General features: G+C 37.5%; 3 protein-coding genes and 2 non-coding genes across 6 annotated transcripts; 1 reads left to right on the top strand and 4 right to left on the bottom strand.

Annotated features, from left to right (window-relative positions):
- Window positions 1-679: 679 nt before the first annotated feature.
- LOC104800447 (probable magnesium transporter NIPA4) lies at window positions 680-4,161 on the top strand. Its single transcript, XM_010523244.1, has 10 exons — window positions 680-994; window positions 1,114-1,170; window positions 1,685-1,775; window positions 1,886-2,046; window positions 2,124-2,251; window positions 2,575-2,712; window positions 2,861-2,953; window positions 3,341-3,461; window positions 3,545-3,673; window positions 3,768-4,161. Exons 1-9 carry the CDS (start codon window positions 865-867, stop codon window positions 3,667-3,669), a joined length of 1,044 nt encoding a protein of 347 aa, XP_010521546.1. The 5' UTR covers window positions 680-864; the 3' UTR covers window positions 3,670-3,673; window positions 3,768-4,161.
- A 171-nt stretch (window positions 4,162-4,332) lies between these two features.
- On the bottom strand, window positions 4,333-8,963 carry LOC104800445 (integrator complex subunit 3). 2 transcript variants are annotated; one of them, XM_010523242.2, is made up of 2 exons: window positions 5,581-8,959; window positions 4,333-4,825 (listed from the first exon to the last, which is right to left on the bottom strand). In XM_010523242.2, exon 1 carries the CDS (start codon window positions 8,551-8,553, stop codon window positions 5,638-5,640), a length of 2,916 nt encoding a protein of 971 aa, XP_010521544.1. In that variant the 5' UTR covers window positions 8,554-8,959; the 3' UTR covers window positions 4,333-4,825; window positions 5,581-5,637. The 2 variants fall into 2 exon arrangements, with proteins under 2 accessions (XP_010521544.1, XP_010521545.1); XM_010523243.1 differs by lacking the exon at window positions 4,333-4,825 and having other exon boundaries at window positions 6,636-6,693; window positions 6,867-8,963.
- A 1,004-nt stretch (window positions 8,964-9,967) lies between these two features.
- On the bottom strand, window positions 9,968-10,039 carry TRNAE-UUC. The gene has a single exon. It is a non-coding gene; the product is annotated as a tRNA-Glu (tRNA).
- A 313-nt stretch (window positions 10,040-10,352) lies between these two features.
- Window positions 10,353-14,683, bottom strand: LOC104801500 (CCR4-NOT transcription complex subunit 3-like; the record flags this gene model as incomplete). The annotated part of the gene is made up of 10 exons (XM_010524809.2): window positions 14,451-14,683; window positions 13,929-14,060; window positions 13,165-13,302; window positions 12,808-12,858; window positions 12,382-12,471; window positions 12,161-12,307; window positions 11,877-11,981; window positions 11,611-11,664; window positions 10,610-11,257; window positions 10,353-10,400 (listed from the first exon to the last, which is right to left on the bottom strand). Coding segments are annotated over exons 1-10 (1,506 nt in total), but the record flags the coding sequence as incomplete, so codon positions are not given.
- A 579-nt stretch (window positions 14,684-15,262) lies between these two features.
- On the bottom strand, window positions 15,263-15,349 carry TRNAY-GUA. Its single transcript is given in 2 exon segments — window positions 15,263-15,298; window positions 15,312-15,349. It is a non-coding gene; the product is annotated as a tRNA-Tyr (tRNA).
- Between the last annotated feature and the right edge of the window lie 1,482 nt (window positions 15,350-16,831).

The following is a 16,831-nucleotide window of genomic DNA, read 5'->3' as shown; positions in this document are numbered from 1 at the left end:
GGTTTGAGATGGTCGAACCAGAACCAAAACGGTTACGGGTTAACCGAAAATAGTTCCGACAGCAACCGCTTAAATAATAATAATAATAATAATAATAATAATAATAATAATAATAATAATAATAATAATAACAATAATAATAATCGAAAATGTAAAAAAATTCTTAGATAACTTATGATGTATTAGGGAAAAAAAATAAGGAGTAAGCCTTTCATTTTCCATTTTTGTCAGGATAATTGTAGTTCTTTTCCATTATAAATTCTTCTAAAATAAAAATAAAAATGGCCGAAAGACGTATAATTTCTTTTTGGACAACACCAAAAAAAATATCTTTTATAAATAAGATTCAACATTTAGATACAATTAAATGAAATTAAAGGGACTACTATATAATATTATTTGAAACTAATCATATATAAATTAAAAAATTCTATAGAATCTAGCTTTTAAATTAAATTAATATAATTTTTAATAACATCGAAAAATTTCAATAAAGATAAAATTAAAATAAATATTGTTTAATAAGAATGGAATAGAAAAGAACTGAATTTAAATTCAATAAAAAATATATGAATTGATATAAAAAAATTAATTTGATATTTAAAAACCCCCCTAAAAAGACAACTAAATTCCCACCGTTAATAAAAGTAAAAGAATGAATACAGTTGGCTGCGTGGCATTGGAATCTTTTCCATCTGGGTCAACACCAGATGTGATTATACTCTGACAAAGATTTGCAAAAAGTGGAAGAACTACGTACGATGATCCAAATTCCAATCATTCAGATGTTTCAATGAAGAGCAAAGAAGACCCAAAAAGCAAAAGTTGAAAATTTTCTTCTGGAAAAGATCGAGAAATCGTAAGATGGGTCTCTCCGGAGATAATCTCACGGGCATCGTTTTGGCGCTATCGTCAAGTTTGTTCATCGGCTCAAGCTTCATTATCAAGAAGAAGGGTCTAAGACGAGCTGCTGCTGCGACTGGTGTTAGCGCTGGTGGGTTTTCTCTCCGAAATTTGGCTTTTTTAGGGTTTCATTTGTGCAATAATTTACGATTCGATTTTGTTTTCTCGTACCAGTTTCTTCGTATTTTGTAATTGTGTTTTGATTTTCAGGTGTTGGTGGGTTTTCCTATCTCTTGGAGCCTCTATGGTGGTTGGGCATGATCATGAGTAATTTCTCCTCTACTTCCTTTTTCTTAAATGGGTTTCATACTGTTTTTGCAATTCGTATCTGTCAATATTTTGGGTTTGCCCATATAATCAGTCACATGAAATGGATTGAAATGTTATTGTCACCTGAACGTTCCAAGTTGAAATCCAAGTTGAAGACACAATAGATTAGAGCAATGTCCATATTATTGGTGTTGTGAATCTAGTAACTTCTGATGATTCAGCGTCCTTGTAGCAAAGCATTTCAAAAATTCAAAATTTTATTCTTTATGGGTATTGCTGTATTGTGGCACTTGTTGGCGATTCAGTTGTAGCATGCTCATATCAAATTTGTTAGGTGGTTGATTACTGTATATGAATTGCTTTCGTAAATTTGCACAAAGATCCATGACCAAATAGGTAATGGAATCGACTAAAGAATGCTCATATCAATTCGAGCAAATTGCTCAGCATTCAGCTCAGTCTTCTCTGATGCTTTTCATGACAGCTTAATGGCTTGCCTTATATTATGTAGTGATTGTGGGTGAGGTCGCAAACTTTGTGGCGTATGCATTCGCCCCAGCTGTTCTCGTTACCCCTCTTGGGGCTCTCAGCATTATTGTCAGGTTCAACTCCTGCTCAATTCTTTTCATGAGATATTATACATATATAATAGAAAATCAAGGTAATGTCTTTCCATGGAGCTTTTCTAACATTATAGGTTGTTGTTTTGTAGTGCTGTGCTGGCTCATTTTGTCTTGAATGAAAATTTGCACCAGCAAGGGATTTTGGGATGTGTGATGTGCATTATCGGTTCAGTTGTTATTGTCGTACATGCACCAGAAGAGCATCCGATCACTTCAGTTCATGAGATATGGGTTATGGCAACTCAAATTTGTCAGTGCTCTCTTAAAATTTTGTATCTTTACTGCCACTTAGCTTTTGTCTCCATAATGACATGTTCTGTTCCACAGCCTTCTTGTCTTACGTGGGAGCCGTCATTGTCTTGGTTCTGATCTTGATCTTCCATTACGCCCCACGATATGGGCAGACAAATGTGCTAGTTTTTATCAGCATTTGTTCTCTGATGGGTTCTCTCTCTGTAAGTATCTAAAGCTAGTCCATGAACTAGTTCTTTCATGTTATTGAAAATTCCTTGTCCATAAAATATACAGCATGACTGAGCATTGTTTCGTTCTCAATGTGGTTGCTCTATAGTGCGATTATGTCAAGATGACAAATGGAAAATTGTTGCATAGGTTATACCATGAAAGGAGAAGAAAAAATTGATTCCTTTGTTGTGGCAAAATAGTTCACTCTATTGGTCCCTTCTTTTAAGGAAATAAATCTTTATGATTCTTTTCTCGTTCTTTGTTAAGTTCGATATTGCTATTACATATTTTTACATTCAAAGTGAACCTGCAGGTGATGAGTGTTAAAGCCCTTGGAACGGCACTCAAGTTGACATTTGAGGGAAATAACCAGTTAGTCTATCCAGAGACATGGTTCTTCATGCTTGTAGTTGCAACATGTGTGGTCACACAGATGAATTATCTAAATAAGGTAGTGTGCTTGTGAAAACTGTGAAAATTTACAAACATAACACCTTTGCTTTTCGTGACTGATCAGAGTTATGCATTTAAGTTCTCCATAAGCATTTAGGTTCTTCTGCTGCTGCTTGTATGCTAAATTTTTTTTCATATGATGTCAGGCTCTTGATACATTCAACACTGCCATTGTCTCCCCAATATATTATGTCATGTTCACTTCCCTGACTATAGTAGCCAGTGTGATAATGTTCAAGGTAAGGGAATTATTGTCCTTGGAAACCCACTTATATTTTGTTAACCTTGCTCCTAGCTTCGAATCTAGAATATCCATCTGAAAGTGAAACACTGAACAAGTTGGGACCTTTCTACTTGGTTGAGTTGCAGCACTTTAGGTTGAGCAGATGGGACTTAGGGTTTGCTCAGTTTCGTAAAATTTTATATCAGGTGGAACATTATGAGATGAATGTTTGATGGAGCCAAAACAATTTGCTTTTCTGACAGAACATTACAACTTTCAGCTAGTAGTCTTTCTTAGAAAACTGAAACAGCTAGGCTAACTGCCGACAAACACCTCAACCATTTCCCAGGTCTGGAAAAATCTTTTTTTGAGAAAATCTGAAAGATGAACTGTGCTTTGATAGGATTGGGATGGCCAAAGTGTAGGAAGCATCACATCTGAGATATGTGGATTCATAGTGGTGCTATCAGGGACTATTTTGCTACATTCAACTAGAGACTATGAGAGAACTTCGTCATTTAGAGGTATATAGATCTTGACCCATATTTCTATGTTACTCTTTGTATTCTATAGACCACATCAATAGATTGAAGTAATCACATTGCAGGCCAAGCAAGCTATACACCGGTATCCCCAACTCTAAGTACTGGGCTATGTGGAGGGAGCTGGGAAATGTTTAAGCCTGATGAGGAAGACGAAGAAGCTTTCACGAGGAATCACGAAACGTACTAGCTGGGTATGCTTACCATGAAAGAATCTGACAGCTTTATCTAAGTACTACCAGGAGATTCCAGTATTAAACATCGAATGACCTGGTTTTGATATTTCAGCATGCATTTTGATCAACATCTTTGCTCAAAACTGGAGAAAGGTGTTCCGGATTTTGCTCTGAAGATTGACACATTGCTCTCCTGAGTAGATATTGTGATTTTTCATAATCTCTCTATCTGAAAACATTAGTCATGGAAGGGGATATTTCTGTTCGAGGAAAGCAGAATCTGGTTCACCTGCAGGGTCAATACTATTGTTGGTCAGGTTCATGCTCTGGGGATGACATTTTGCTCTCCTTGCTGATTCTTTTATTGATTTCTTGGGTTCTTTCTATATTTTTTATTTTGTTTGGAATTGTTTTCTCATGTCGGGGTTGATTCCATGTAGATTTGGGAATGTGATTATTCTTATTGTGAATAAGATTCAGGATGGTGAAGAAGTTGGTAGGATTCATACTTGGGTCCAATTCTTGTAGATTTTTGGAAACTGAGAGTTGTTTAAGATGTTTGGAACAGTATTCAATTGAGATACAGATGTTCTGTAAGTGGAAAGAAACATATGTTTTTTGCTACTACTTTAAAGAGAGAGTGACAAGTTTTCATCTTTTCTAAATGGAAACAAGCCTCCGAGAACCCACTGAAGGATTTATCAGAACAAAAGGCTTATACAGAACTCTTGAACTACACTTGGATCTATAAATCTATTTACAAACACTGTTTTTAGGAGTTTAATGCATCTCTTGAGACATAAGATTTCCATGTCAACAAGAACCAGCTGTTAGGCTCTAACAGTACTTCAGGAAACACAACTTACTGACTGAAGAATACCATTGGCAAATGAGTGGTAAGCGTCAGCAGGATGGATTCAGAAAGAAGATAATTTGCTAACCATCCGAAAACGCTCACAATCGCTATCGCAAGCGCAGCAATACGACCAGTCGAATTCTGAGTTGCCATTTATTTTAGTTGATAGTGATATTCTTGAGATCAAATCCAGTTATTTGTCTGTTTCCGCATTCGCATGGGAAAGCCACAGAATCTGTGTTAGGCCAGGTCTGTCTTCAAAGGGGATCTGAATCAAGTAGTCTCTCGGGACACTGAAGTTGATGAAGTTATCGCTGCAAAAATAGCACGAAACCATGATATCAGATTGCATCAAGTAGGGTACCAAATTCAGATATTATTGTCAGTTCAGACCAAAGAGGAACCAAAGACGAACTCGGAAGTGAGTTTCACAGACCACTTACAGTTGAAGCATGGCACAAAGATCAGCTCATAGAAAAACTAGCTTGAAGAACAAAAAGGCATAGAATGGATATGAATGAAGAGAGACATAACTTGGTTTTGCAAATAAAACTGAGGTCAAACCTCACTATGAATTTAGCCTAGGAAACAAATGCATTTAAAGCTTTACCACATCTAATAGTAATAACGAATTAATGATAATAATATATAAAAACCTACCATATATAATAATAAATTTGTCATCTAATCTTTAAAAACCAAAAGCAAAACAGAAAACGGAGTCCAAACAAGTAGATGAAAAACTTGTCAAAATCTTTAAGAGTGAGGTCCAGTTTCTCAGTTTATATTCTGTTTGTGTTTCTCGTCTCTGGTTACCCTGTGCATGTACCTCTATAACATAATATTCATGATGTGTATATGTGAACTAAAAACTTCGATAATTCTAGTGGTCTTTGCATGCTACATCACGTAAACCCAATTTGTCATAAGACTTCAAAAGGCATTATACGTAAATGGAAATGGAGGCAGAGAACAATTCAAACCATGAACTCAATCCAACTTGTTTCAAAATCTTTAGCTGATACTGAGAAGGCTTGTTTGAAATGAAGCAGAGCAAGAGGAAACATACCAAAGCAATAAAGGCTGCCTGTGATATTCTTGTTCCATAAAAAGGCATAATCGGGCATCATCCAGGGATGTCCATATGGAAACTTCTCAAGACATCAGATATATCCAGTCCCTTTGAACTAAAATAATCCAAAAACCAACACATAGCAGATCGGTTCATTGCAATGCCCGAAGAATCCCTAGGGAAAATATCTTTGTTGCGGTTCTCAAGTTTCTCCAGAGATTTCGCAAAGCTATGAACAAGCGTTGAGGCATTAGACACTGCCCATGAGCTTAAAACACTAGAAGCAAAGTCCTGCACTGTGCTGTTTGGTAATAATATTACCATACCGACAAGCTCAGGGGTGGGTACTCGAGAGCTAAGCAGTGTCAGAAACCCTTCAACTGCAATGGCGTTGGGCTTCGCTACTAGCTCATCACAGGAGAAAAATTCTAAGACAATCTTTTCAAGCTGAACAACTGATACTGAAATCTCTGATCTAAGTAAACCCCAAAGATTATGCTGCTCCATGAAGTCCCACCGAAAGGATTTCTTAATTAAATCTAAGATGGCATCAGAATCCCTGCCAAAAACCGAAATTTTCTTCAAGCGGATCTCAAAGTGTAAGATAAGAAGCTCAGCTTGATCCAGTTGACCAACAAGTAATCTGATAATGTTTTCATCGCTGACGCACAAATTTGGGAGATGGATAAAAATCCCAGAAAATAAATACTTCATGCTTTTCCTACCCCATTCACAACAAGACTTGAGGTCTGTATAAAGAAGTTCTGAAAGAAAAGCATTGGCTTCATTCTGTGAAGTTTTCCCTGAACTCCTTTGGAAAGACAGATAACCAAGGAATGCATTCTCAACCATCTTACTCACACATTGACTGTCAAATTCAGGGTGAGTAGAATTTTGGCCCAGAAAAGACTGATGCCCATCAAAATGAAACTTCAGGAGTTGGGAAGCTGGATCACTTAACTTCGTGGGAGTGCTTTCACCTGCTCCATCTCCCAAACAACATATTTTACATGCCTCACAAGCTAACCTTGATACATAAGATAATATTCTGGCTCCAACTTGGCATCCATTATTGAACCAGAACAAAAGCATCCGCTGCATTTTATCATCCTGATAAAAAAGAAAGGTACGAATTATTAAGGCCGTTGGAGATTCTATTTCTTCGTCCCGGTCAGAAGTGTCAGCTTGAAGCTGTAGAGGACTGAAAAGATTGTAGCCAGAAATTTCATATTCTTTTGCTATTTCAGAAGATAACTCTTCAGGAGATATTACATCACATGTACCTCTCTGATTGTCTAGACGAATAAATGATAAAAGCACATTCTCCAAGGACTGAAGTGCCTTTGTACTGGACTGCTTAAGAGATTCTCCTAAAGACTGAACCAAACTCTGTAACGAATCAGCCTGAGTTTGACCACTATTCTGAACTGATGGGCAAGGAGATAAACAGGAATTGTCTGACATCGGAACAGGAATATCAACAGCTTCGGTACCGCATTCATTTTCTTTTGCTTGTGAAGGATGATGTTTTTGTGGGGTCAGAGAAAGAACATTAACTGGTAGCAAATTGAGAGGAACCCCCTCTGAATGGCTTGTCAAAAACCTAACTAAATTCTCCTTGAGATATGGTGCAAGGCCAGGACATGTTACTAGAATATCCAGAGAAGAGATAACTCCTTTCCGAACAACTTCTTTAAATGCTGAAGACACACCCCTGATAACCATATCTCGACGATTTGTGTCATAATTGTCCACCAAGCGAAACAAAAACCCGAGCAAGGATTGAGTTATGTCCAGGTATTGGGGTACTGAGCACACCATCAGGAGAATAGCAGGCTCGACATTCATAATATTGTCAGCCCTTTCATCAAAGAACAACCAATCATAAAACAATGCTAGTTTCACATTGTGTTCAATGTAATTCGTCCTACACAGTTTCAGAAGCCAACCTATAACAGCCCACCTTGGAATAACATCTGATTGAATAATTTTGTTAGATGGATGATGGGCACAACAAATAAATCTAACAATGTCAATCAGAATGGTTTCTTTTTCGGGGCGTGAAAGAAACTTCCTCCAAAACCATGTCTGGTGCCGCATCTGGCTTCCCAATTTCACATAAGTAAGCAAAAACCGCAACTGGGTTTCCATTTCAGGAGTGATTCGAAGCAGGAAGTACCTACTTGATGTTCTCGACTGGTAGATCTGTGAGATATCAGAAAATCCAGGTGTTCTAAACGAACATGGATTCAAAACCAAATCCATCCATATTTCACCAAATTCAGGGATATAGAGCACGTCCTGCAATAACCGTAGAAGGTCCCTTCCGATCTTTAAACACAAATGCAGCTGTTCCCTAAACATTCTGACACAGAATTCGCTTTCCATTCTCCTCACATTCTCCAACTTCGCAATACCCAGAAACCGACAATGATCCCCTAATAAACGAAGAAAACTGTACAAAGCACTTGTCAAAACCAAGGGATCGTCTTCCAACAAGCAATCCCATTTGCCAAGGAACAAACTCGCCAACTCAGAGCACAACCAAACATTCTCATCCCCATAATCCCCACCAACAATTCTCCGCAACAAAGAGACGAGCAAACCATCGATTCCCACGGCCGAAACGTGGATCATTTCCTTCGTAACCCAAATCAACTGACTCTTAGCGCAATCAACAAGCTTACAGTGCAATTCATTAACAATTCCGACGAGCAAACTCGTATATAACGCGTACCCATCAGTGATGAGAGCATGTAAGTACCTGATGTACACTTTAGCCAAATCGGGATAGCACAAGACGCCATAGACGATGGCTCTGTTCAGCTGAACATACTCTTCCGGGTCTGGGATCGTTACGGAAAACGGCGGCCGCAATTTCGGCTCGAGAATATCGAAGGCTTGACGGAGAGACAGTTCGAGCTGGTTTTCAACTTCGTAAGGTGAAACCCAAATCAGTTTCGACGCCATAATCAGCTACTTGAGCATCAAGTAGGAATAAGGGCATACATAAAAGACAAAACTTTAGACGTCACCGCAGGGAGGAAGAGGACGAGAGACGTCTGCCTCGATGGCGGTTTTTCGCTTCGTTATCGATGATTCGGGAAACGTCGACGAACAATAATTATCGGGGTGAAAAATTCAATATATGCACTCCACCTAGATAAATAAATAGGGCTGGCTTTTTCATTCCGGAACCCAAAACGTGGGTTCGATGAGGTAGTTGAACAGTTAGTTCGAGTGGGACGGCTTTAGAGATCCGAATCTTGAGTCGCAATGGGTTATCCGGCCGTCCGTACCTTGGGAGATAGGGGGAGGCCGAGACCAAAAGGTCACTTGCGTGTGACCCGAGAGGCGGAGCGGTCGGTTAATGGGTCGGGTCGGGTTTAACTTTAAAACCCTAGGAATTTCTGTCTACGAGGTGCGAGGGCCATGGACCCTCAGAAGGCGATTTTGCCTCAAAACTGCCAGTCGTTGTTGGCTATTGGCCGCGTCCCAGATACGTCTCTTTCTTTCTCCTGACGACACCAAAACTCTCCTTTCTTCTTAGTTTCTTCGGTCGGGTATCTAGAGGTGGCCATTTCGGATTTCGGTTCGGTTTTCAGTTCGGTTATTTCGGGTTCGGTTATTTCGGTTATAAAAAAATCATAACCAAACGGTTATATAGATTTATTCGGTTCGGTTCGGTTCGGTTCGGTTTTTGCATAATAAAATTATAATCAAACGGTTAAATTTTTCGGTTTATTCAGTTCGATTTTAGATCGGTTCGGTTCGATTATGATATATTTTAAAAAAAAAATATTAATCATGTACAAACTTCAAAATATCTATCCAAATAAATCCATAAAATAATTAATTCTCCAAAAAAGTTATAAAAAAATCTACAAAAACTTCAATAATTAGGTTAAAAGTTAAAAATATTAAATATTATAGTTTATTAGGTGAAACACATAAAGTACAAATGAACTACAAAAAAATAACACTAATAATAATAAAGGTAAAAATAAAAATATTATAAAAACCCTAATAACCGTTCGGTTAACAGCGGTTATTCGGTTATTAACCGAACCAAACCGAACCCGAACAGTTATTTAACTTCCTCAACCGTTCGGTTATTAAGCAAATAACCGAACCGAACCGTTCTTATTCGGTTCGGTTAATAACCAAAATGGCCATCCCTACGGGTACTTATGAATATGATCGAAACGAAACCCATAAACTCTTCTATATATAAATCCAACGGTCCAAAAATCTTGGAGAAAAATTATAATTTCCTCTGAAAATTTAATATCAGACACATAATGAAAGTACCATGCCTGCGAATGAAATGCAGAATAACGAACATTCCGCAGGAAAATTAAAAGTTTTTTAATAAATTAAAAATTTCCGTTGCCGGGAATCGAACCCGGGTCTCCTGGGTGAAAGCCAGATATCCTAACCGCTGGACGACAACGGAATATTTGTCGGATTTCTTTCTATTTAATCCCTGATTTATGTCCCACGAGTCGATTACTATTTTGTTTCAACTCATTTTAAATGGTTAATTAATTCTCAAAATACTCTTGCGTGTATAAGGGTGGTCAAAATATCCGAAAAATCCGAATCGATCCGTTATTCGATTCGTATCCGAACAAAAAATTCGGATATCCGGAGTTTACGGATCGGATACGGATATTTCTTTAGAATATTTGTCGGATACGTATCGGATACGGATATTAAAATTGAATTATTCGACATATCCGATCCGATCCGTATTTTGTAATAATTAATATCTCCTTCTGATCAGGTACTATTTCAGGCCTTCCAGGGAACTGGCCCTGAGATACAGAAACATATTAACACGAGAAAACAGAACTTCTCCATGACTATTCTAGAAAAGTCGCCCCTGTCCAGCTGAAGAAAAGGTAAATATATCCAAAAAAAGCAGAACCGAAGAACACTACATGAAACATAATTATAGCTTGTTTGAAAAACAACGTTGTCAATAAGGAATGCACAAAATGAGTGTCTTACAGAAACAACATACAGTTTCGCTCTGATTTTGGAAGGGACTCCCAGGTCTCCACTGCATCCCAGATATCGTGGAAGGTGAAAAGGCTCTTCCGGCTATAACACTAGCCTCGCTCTGATTAACATCAATCACGCTGGTTACGTCATTGCTTTTGGCGGCATGAGGCAACATCATTCTGTTACTTAGTGGTGACATTGGTGGTTGTCCTGAGGTATTATTACCAAGTCTGCTGTCAATTTCTAAAGTATTTCTTTTAGCGGTTTCAGAGGCCAATGGAACTCCACTATGAGCTCCACCACTAGGACCTCCACCTGGAGATAGAGGGATTGGTGAAGGCGATTGGATGGAGATACTGTTTCTCACAAGGGATGGGGATAATCTCCTACCAGGCAAGCTGGCCACATCTTCTCCCTTAGCTATTGATGGGCTTACAGGAGAAAGGGAATTTACAGAGTTCTCCGTAAATTTTGTTGTCACAGTCAGACTTTGAGAAGGAACATTAACAGATATAGGAGTGGCCTGAGCCTCATTAGCTTGTGAAGCTGCTGCTGTACTAATTTTGGACAGAGGAGTTTTTGGAATTGAGTCAGAATTAACAGTCGAAGCTTTATCTTCAGTCTGCTCCAGGAACGTACTCTGCAGTCGGGTAGAGGTAACAGTGCTCTGAAACAACACAACCACGTAACAATTGAGTCATATTACTGAGCAATAACAGGAATAGAACGAGAGCACACCAACGTCACCACACTGACCATAAGCTAAAAAAAGTAACGAAGAAAAACTAAGACATCAATGGAAAATGATTTTCATATTCAGGTAAAACTATTAATGTAAGAAATCATCTATCCTGATAATATTTTTCCCAGCAAAGCAAGAGCCTGAGGAAGATTCTTTTTTCTCTCTGTGCAAGAAAGAGGGCAAGGTTAAGCTAGTCATTGACATTCACACTACCCTAGCTTTCTATTCTCATTTGAATTCCAATTGCCAATAGCAGAGTAGCGAAAAGGCACACATACAGGTGTAATAGAAGCTGATGCTGCCAAAGAATTCTTCGAGCTAATTGGTGTACCCTGCCAAGATAAAACACGGCTTAAAAAACAAGTAAGAGAGAGAGAGAGCGAGTACGAGATTCTGAGACAAACAGGATAACTTTACAAAAAAAAAAAACTGATAAACAAGGTACTGAACTGGAAGATGGATTGTAAATCCCTTTACCAGCTGAATGCTAATGTAACAAATAGAACTTTTCAAATGGACCACTCACAGCTTTAGTATAGTTTACCTTGACAAGAGGGCCAGTGGTCACCAAATCTTCAAGAGATTCCACCTTGTCTAACGGCAATGAGCTGTATAGCTCATCAACATCGCTAAATTCATCAAAATCATCCTAGAAAAGCATTATTATGTATTAACAACCTTAAAACATGAAAATGGGAACAATTGCTCAAGTGAGATAATAAGGTATAAAAGAGCATAGAACTCCTCTTCCAGGAGATTCTCAACTTTGTGAAAGCAAATGTTTTAAACAGTCAATAACGTTGGCTCAGAAAACTGAAAAACACAAACCTGATTGCGCTCCACATAGTCGTCCAAAAAATCTTTGATATCATTAACTTGTTCGGGACTCAACTCGTCGTTATCGAGAAGCCTCAAGATCAACTCTAGCTTCATTATATGAGCCTTGTGTCTAGTTATGGATGTCTCCAAATGTGTCTGATGAAGGAAAATAAATTAATTTAAAAAAATCAAAGCCATTTTAGATATCTAAATTTTCTCCTTCATCCTACCAATCTAGGAGGTCTTGTCTTCCCTTTCTTAACAGTCAGTCCTTCAAGTTCTGCTTCAAAACTATCAATCTGTTGCTCCAACTCCCCAACCTGCAGGAATAAAGAGTGTATCAGACTACTATTGATTCCAGTATGAGACAAAACCGAAAAAGTTAATTTGGCTTCTTTAGTAAATTTTACATGCCATACGCCAGCACTAAACATCAACCATACCTAGAACAGTTAACAGACAATTTCCTTGCAATCAGCAAAGCACTCGGATAGCATATAACTCTCAAAAGGCAAAGTTCTACCAACTAAGGTCATTCAAGATGACATGGACACTACCGAGCTGACAAAACTTGAAATTAAAACAAGGTTCTCTTTGATTGCTTAAACAAGTGGTTAAGAATCCACTAACAAAAAGGAAAGAGCTTATGTTCTTACCACAGAGTTTAACCATTCTCTTGTCTCGGACTTTGCCTTCTCCTTTGGATCCTGACCAAGAAACGCTTAACAGACATATACGTAGTTCGAATGGAAGAAAATTCTTTCATCGAAAATTAAGCTCCATGCTTTAAGTATTTTCTTCAGCACGACCAATTAAAGGGTGCACACATGAAGGTACGTGATATTGAACAAAAAGACAAGGAACAACGAGAAGAAAAAGATGCATTCCCTAAGTGTTCATCACTTGTTTGAACGTCAAAGAACAGGAATAAAATAAGTAAAACAATAAAACATAATTCATGTCACATGCCTTTGAATTATATGTTGATAAGCAAAAATCCATAGATTGCTTACCGTTTTTGGTTGCTGACCCAAACCCTCTTTAGAGAATGCCTTTGTCTTAGTTTCTTTCTCGCATATTTTAAACCTTTCCATTTCGCGCTCAATAAGTTTGCGGGCATCCACCAGGGCCTGCTCATAGGAAGCACTGACCTGCAGAAAACAGGTCAAACAAAATCAATTATGCCTCCTCTGAGAAAGTCACCATGTCCCGGTAGCGTCATTCAACATCGACAGAGACGTATCAACGAGATAACTAACATAATGGCTGCATTTAACGCAGCCAATGCCTTCTACATAGTAAAACATGGAGGATGAAAATCAGGTTTGAATAAACACATACATAATGTTTGTAATAGGATAAAACACGGAATATTGAAGTGACATGAAATGCAGGACCATGTTACTACATAAACCCATTTACATTGCAGCTATTAACACATTGAACATCCTGAAAGTGAACAACCGTGCCATCAATCAGATCACTTGCAATGACCACCAGCTTTTGCAAATTCATCAGAGAGATCTGAATATTTGATAAGTGTTTTTGTAAATTTGTCTATATATAGATGACCTTATAGAATGACTTAAGATTTTTTTTTTTAGTTTTGATCAGGTTGTCTGATAACTATGCTAAAAAGTAAAAACTCATTGTTATAGCAGATAAAATAAAAATTTGTACGCAGAATCCTTTTTGCTGAGAAAACGCAAACCAAAAATGTAATATCACAAACACCATGCAAGCAGTAAAAAGAGTTACAAAACAGGATGAGTTACACCTTTTTATCCTTGATCTCGCTTGACTGAATCCATGTTTTGATCTGATCTCTATACCTCTGCAATTTCTTGATCTCCTTCTTCAAATCCGCCTCAAACTTCTCCTTTTGGTTAGCATTATCTGTGTCGTAAACCTAAACAACAAGAAAACCAAGCTCCAATCCTTTACGAAACTGTACTAGACATAAATCAGAAAATCAGCAGAGCCGGTCCAAACATCTAGCCAGTTCTGCATCATATCCTACATTTCAAACAACTTTCCCTTCATTTTCCAAGGTGAAAAACAAGAACACAGACGAGACATAGTATCAGAGCTGAACTACTTCCAGATTTGATCACATAACAAACAAATGATGACCGATTTGAAATCTTCGCATCCTACATAGCGACCCAGAGACGTAGAATTTCACAATTTCAATCCATAATCGAGTAACACAAATGGCAATTTGATTTTCCTATCTCCAATTTTCATTTTTTTCTAGGAAAAGAACAAGTAGAATAAGAAGAAGAATCAGAAATCGGACCTTGTTCCAGATGCTATCGAAGACCTCGACGCCTTCCTGAACCTTCTTGAGGACGCGATCGATCTCTCCTTGAAGCTTTCTGGTAGCTCCCATGGCGGAAGAACCTTCGAGAAGCTAGTATGAGAATCACACAGGACTTCTTCGTGTTTCAAGTGTGAGAATGACGAGAGCGATGGTCTTGAATCTTGATTTGTTCATACAGACAATCGGGACTTCGATATTTTTTTTTTCTGCAACATTATAACGAAAATATACGTATGCGTTACTGTTAGCCCATATCCGGTTCGGTTTCCTTTTCGATTAGGTCGGTACGCTCTGAACTATATTGAAATTGCACCAGGATCCCTGAATTTGATCTCCGCTACGGATATACCCGTATATTATCATTTTTATCTAAAAGTACCCTAAACTATGAATAATTACAATTCACCCCAAAAAGTTATTTTGTCCAATGATACCTACATATTTTAGTAGATCCCAAATAAAACATTGCAAGATGACAGTAAGCGAACAGAAATGAAAATGAGAATCATATATTACAAGAAATGAACAAAGTGGACAAAAGCAACATAGGATTGACTTCATCAGCCACTGCAAGATTCTCTGACTGTGAGGGCTTCCTTAGAACTGTGGCCCAATGATTGATGTGAAGTTCATTCATGAACTGAGCATCCACAGAGCTCCCATGTTGTCCTTAGCAAGGTAGGTAATTAAAAAAAAAACAATTCTGCCTTGTTATATTGGAAGTTATTCAAAAGTACAGTAATAAAAGGAACATAGGATTGAAGACAAGTTTCACCACCGAAAAGATTTCCGACCTGCCGGATTCGAACCAGCGACCTAAGGATCTTTCTGCGTCGACTACAGTCCTCCGCTCTACCAACTGAGCTAAGTGTTGAAGACAAAGAATGCAAAAGAAGATGTCAAAAAGAAGAAACATTTGTCATGCAAATCCATGCACACATTCAACGTAAAAGATGAATACTTTCCTTATGATGTGGCTTCTCAATCTTGGCACATTATCAACTAAACAAATAAGGAAAGGTTGAGTAAATCATCAATCAATCTCGGTCAGCATTCACTCATCAATCATGTGACCGTTTAGAAGATACTCCTAAATGATTTCTTCCTTATCCCACTTTGTAAATATTTTATTTTTATATTCTTCCCTTTTTTCATTCAAGTAGACGTTGGTTCACTTAGTCTATATATTCACATGTGCCTTTGTAAATTAATGGTTATTACAACAAGGGACTTAGTTCCCCTTTTATTTTATACTCTCATCCTTATAATTTTCCACATCATTTCAAACACAATTTCTATAGAATTCTTCAAATCGCATAGTGTAACCAGAGTCATAAAAAAAAGTCGCAAGAATATTTTTTATTTTCCACGGGTCAAATGTCATCACATTGAGTATTGTAACAGATAATATATTTTTGGACTAATCACCGGAAAATATCTATATTTTTTCCCGTTTTAGTTAAATACCTGTAATGTTTTTAGCTAAAAAACACATCTACAATCGGTTTATCTCAAAACAAATCATATACTTTTAAATTATTATCCATATAATCCCTATCTTCAAATAATCATCACATAGACAAACGAAAATTCTACTCTCTTATAATAATGGTCATATCATCGTCACGTAAGAATAAAATTTAAAATTAATAAATAATAAATAAATTAATAATAATAATAAATTAATATAATTAAATAATTAAATAATTAAATAATAAAAATAGATATATACACATATATACAATGTATATAGATATACATATACATGCATATTGATGGATATGGTGCTCTGGCCACGATCGGTTTGTGAAACTGATTAGAAATCCATTGGATGGGTTTAAGTGGTCCAATGGGCCCATATGTTTATTAATGTGGTTAATGGGCTTGTTTTCTCTTAATAGTTAAGTAAATGCTCATTAGGCCCATTTGGTTTAATGAAACCTAATCACTTTATAATTATGTTTAGGAAACATAATTTAGGGTTAAGAAAATAAGAAGAGAATTTCGAATTCTCTCTCTCTTAATTCGGTCGTCCTCTCTCTCTCCCGGGATCATCTCGGTTTTCGTTCCCGACCTCCAGATCATGTTCTAGCAGACGCAAGCCCGTGAGTGTAGACTAGCTGTAGAGAACGTTGGATTTCAGCGTTTGTGACAGGTCCTTGGATCAAAACAGGTTGGTATATCGATACATTTATCATTATATGTAAGATCTGTTGTTTGGGTTTCGTTTAATCTATTTCGCTGCGTGAAACCCAAATTGGAACCCTAGAAACCGTTATGAACGCATGTTTAGGGATCTCCAAAACTCCAACAGTGGTATCAGAGCCTGGTTGGCGTATAATTGAAACCTGTTTCAT

This window comes from Tarenaya hassleriana, unplaced genomic scaffold (assembly GCF_000463585.1).
Source record: "Tarenaya hassleriana unplaced genomic scaffold, ASM46358v1 Cleome7, whole genome shotgun sequence".
In the NCBI taxonomy this organism is placed as follows: domain Eukaryota; kingdom Viridiplantae; phylum Streptophyta; class Magnoliopsida; order Brassicales; family Cleomaceae; genus Tarenaya; species Tarenaya hassleriana.
Note: the sequence above shows the minus strand (reverse complement) of the source record. Positions and strands in the feature narration are given on the sequence as shown.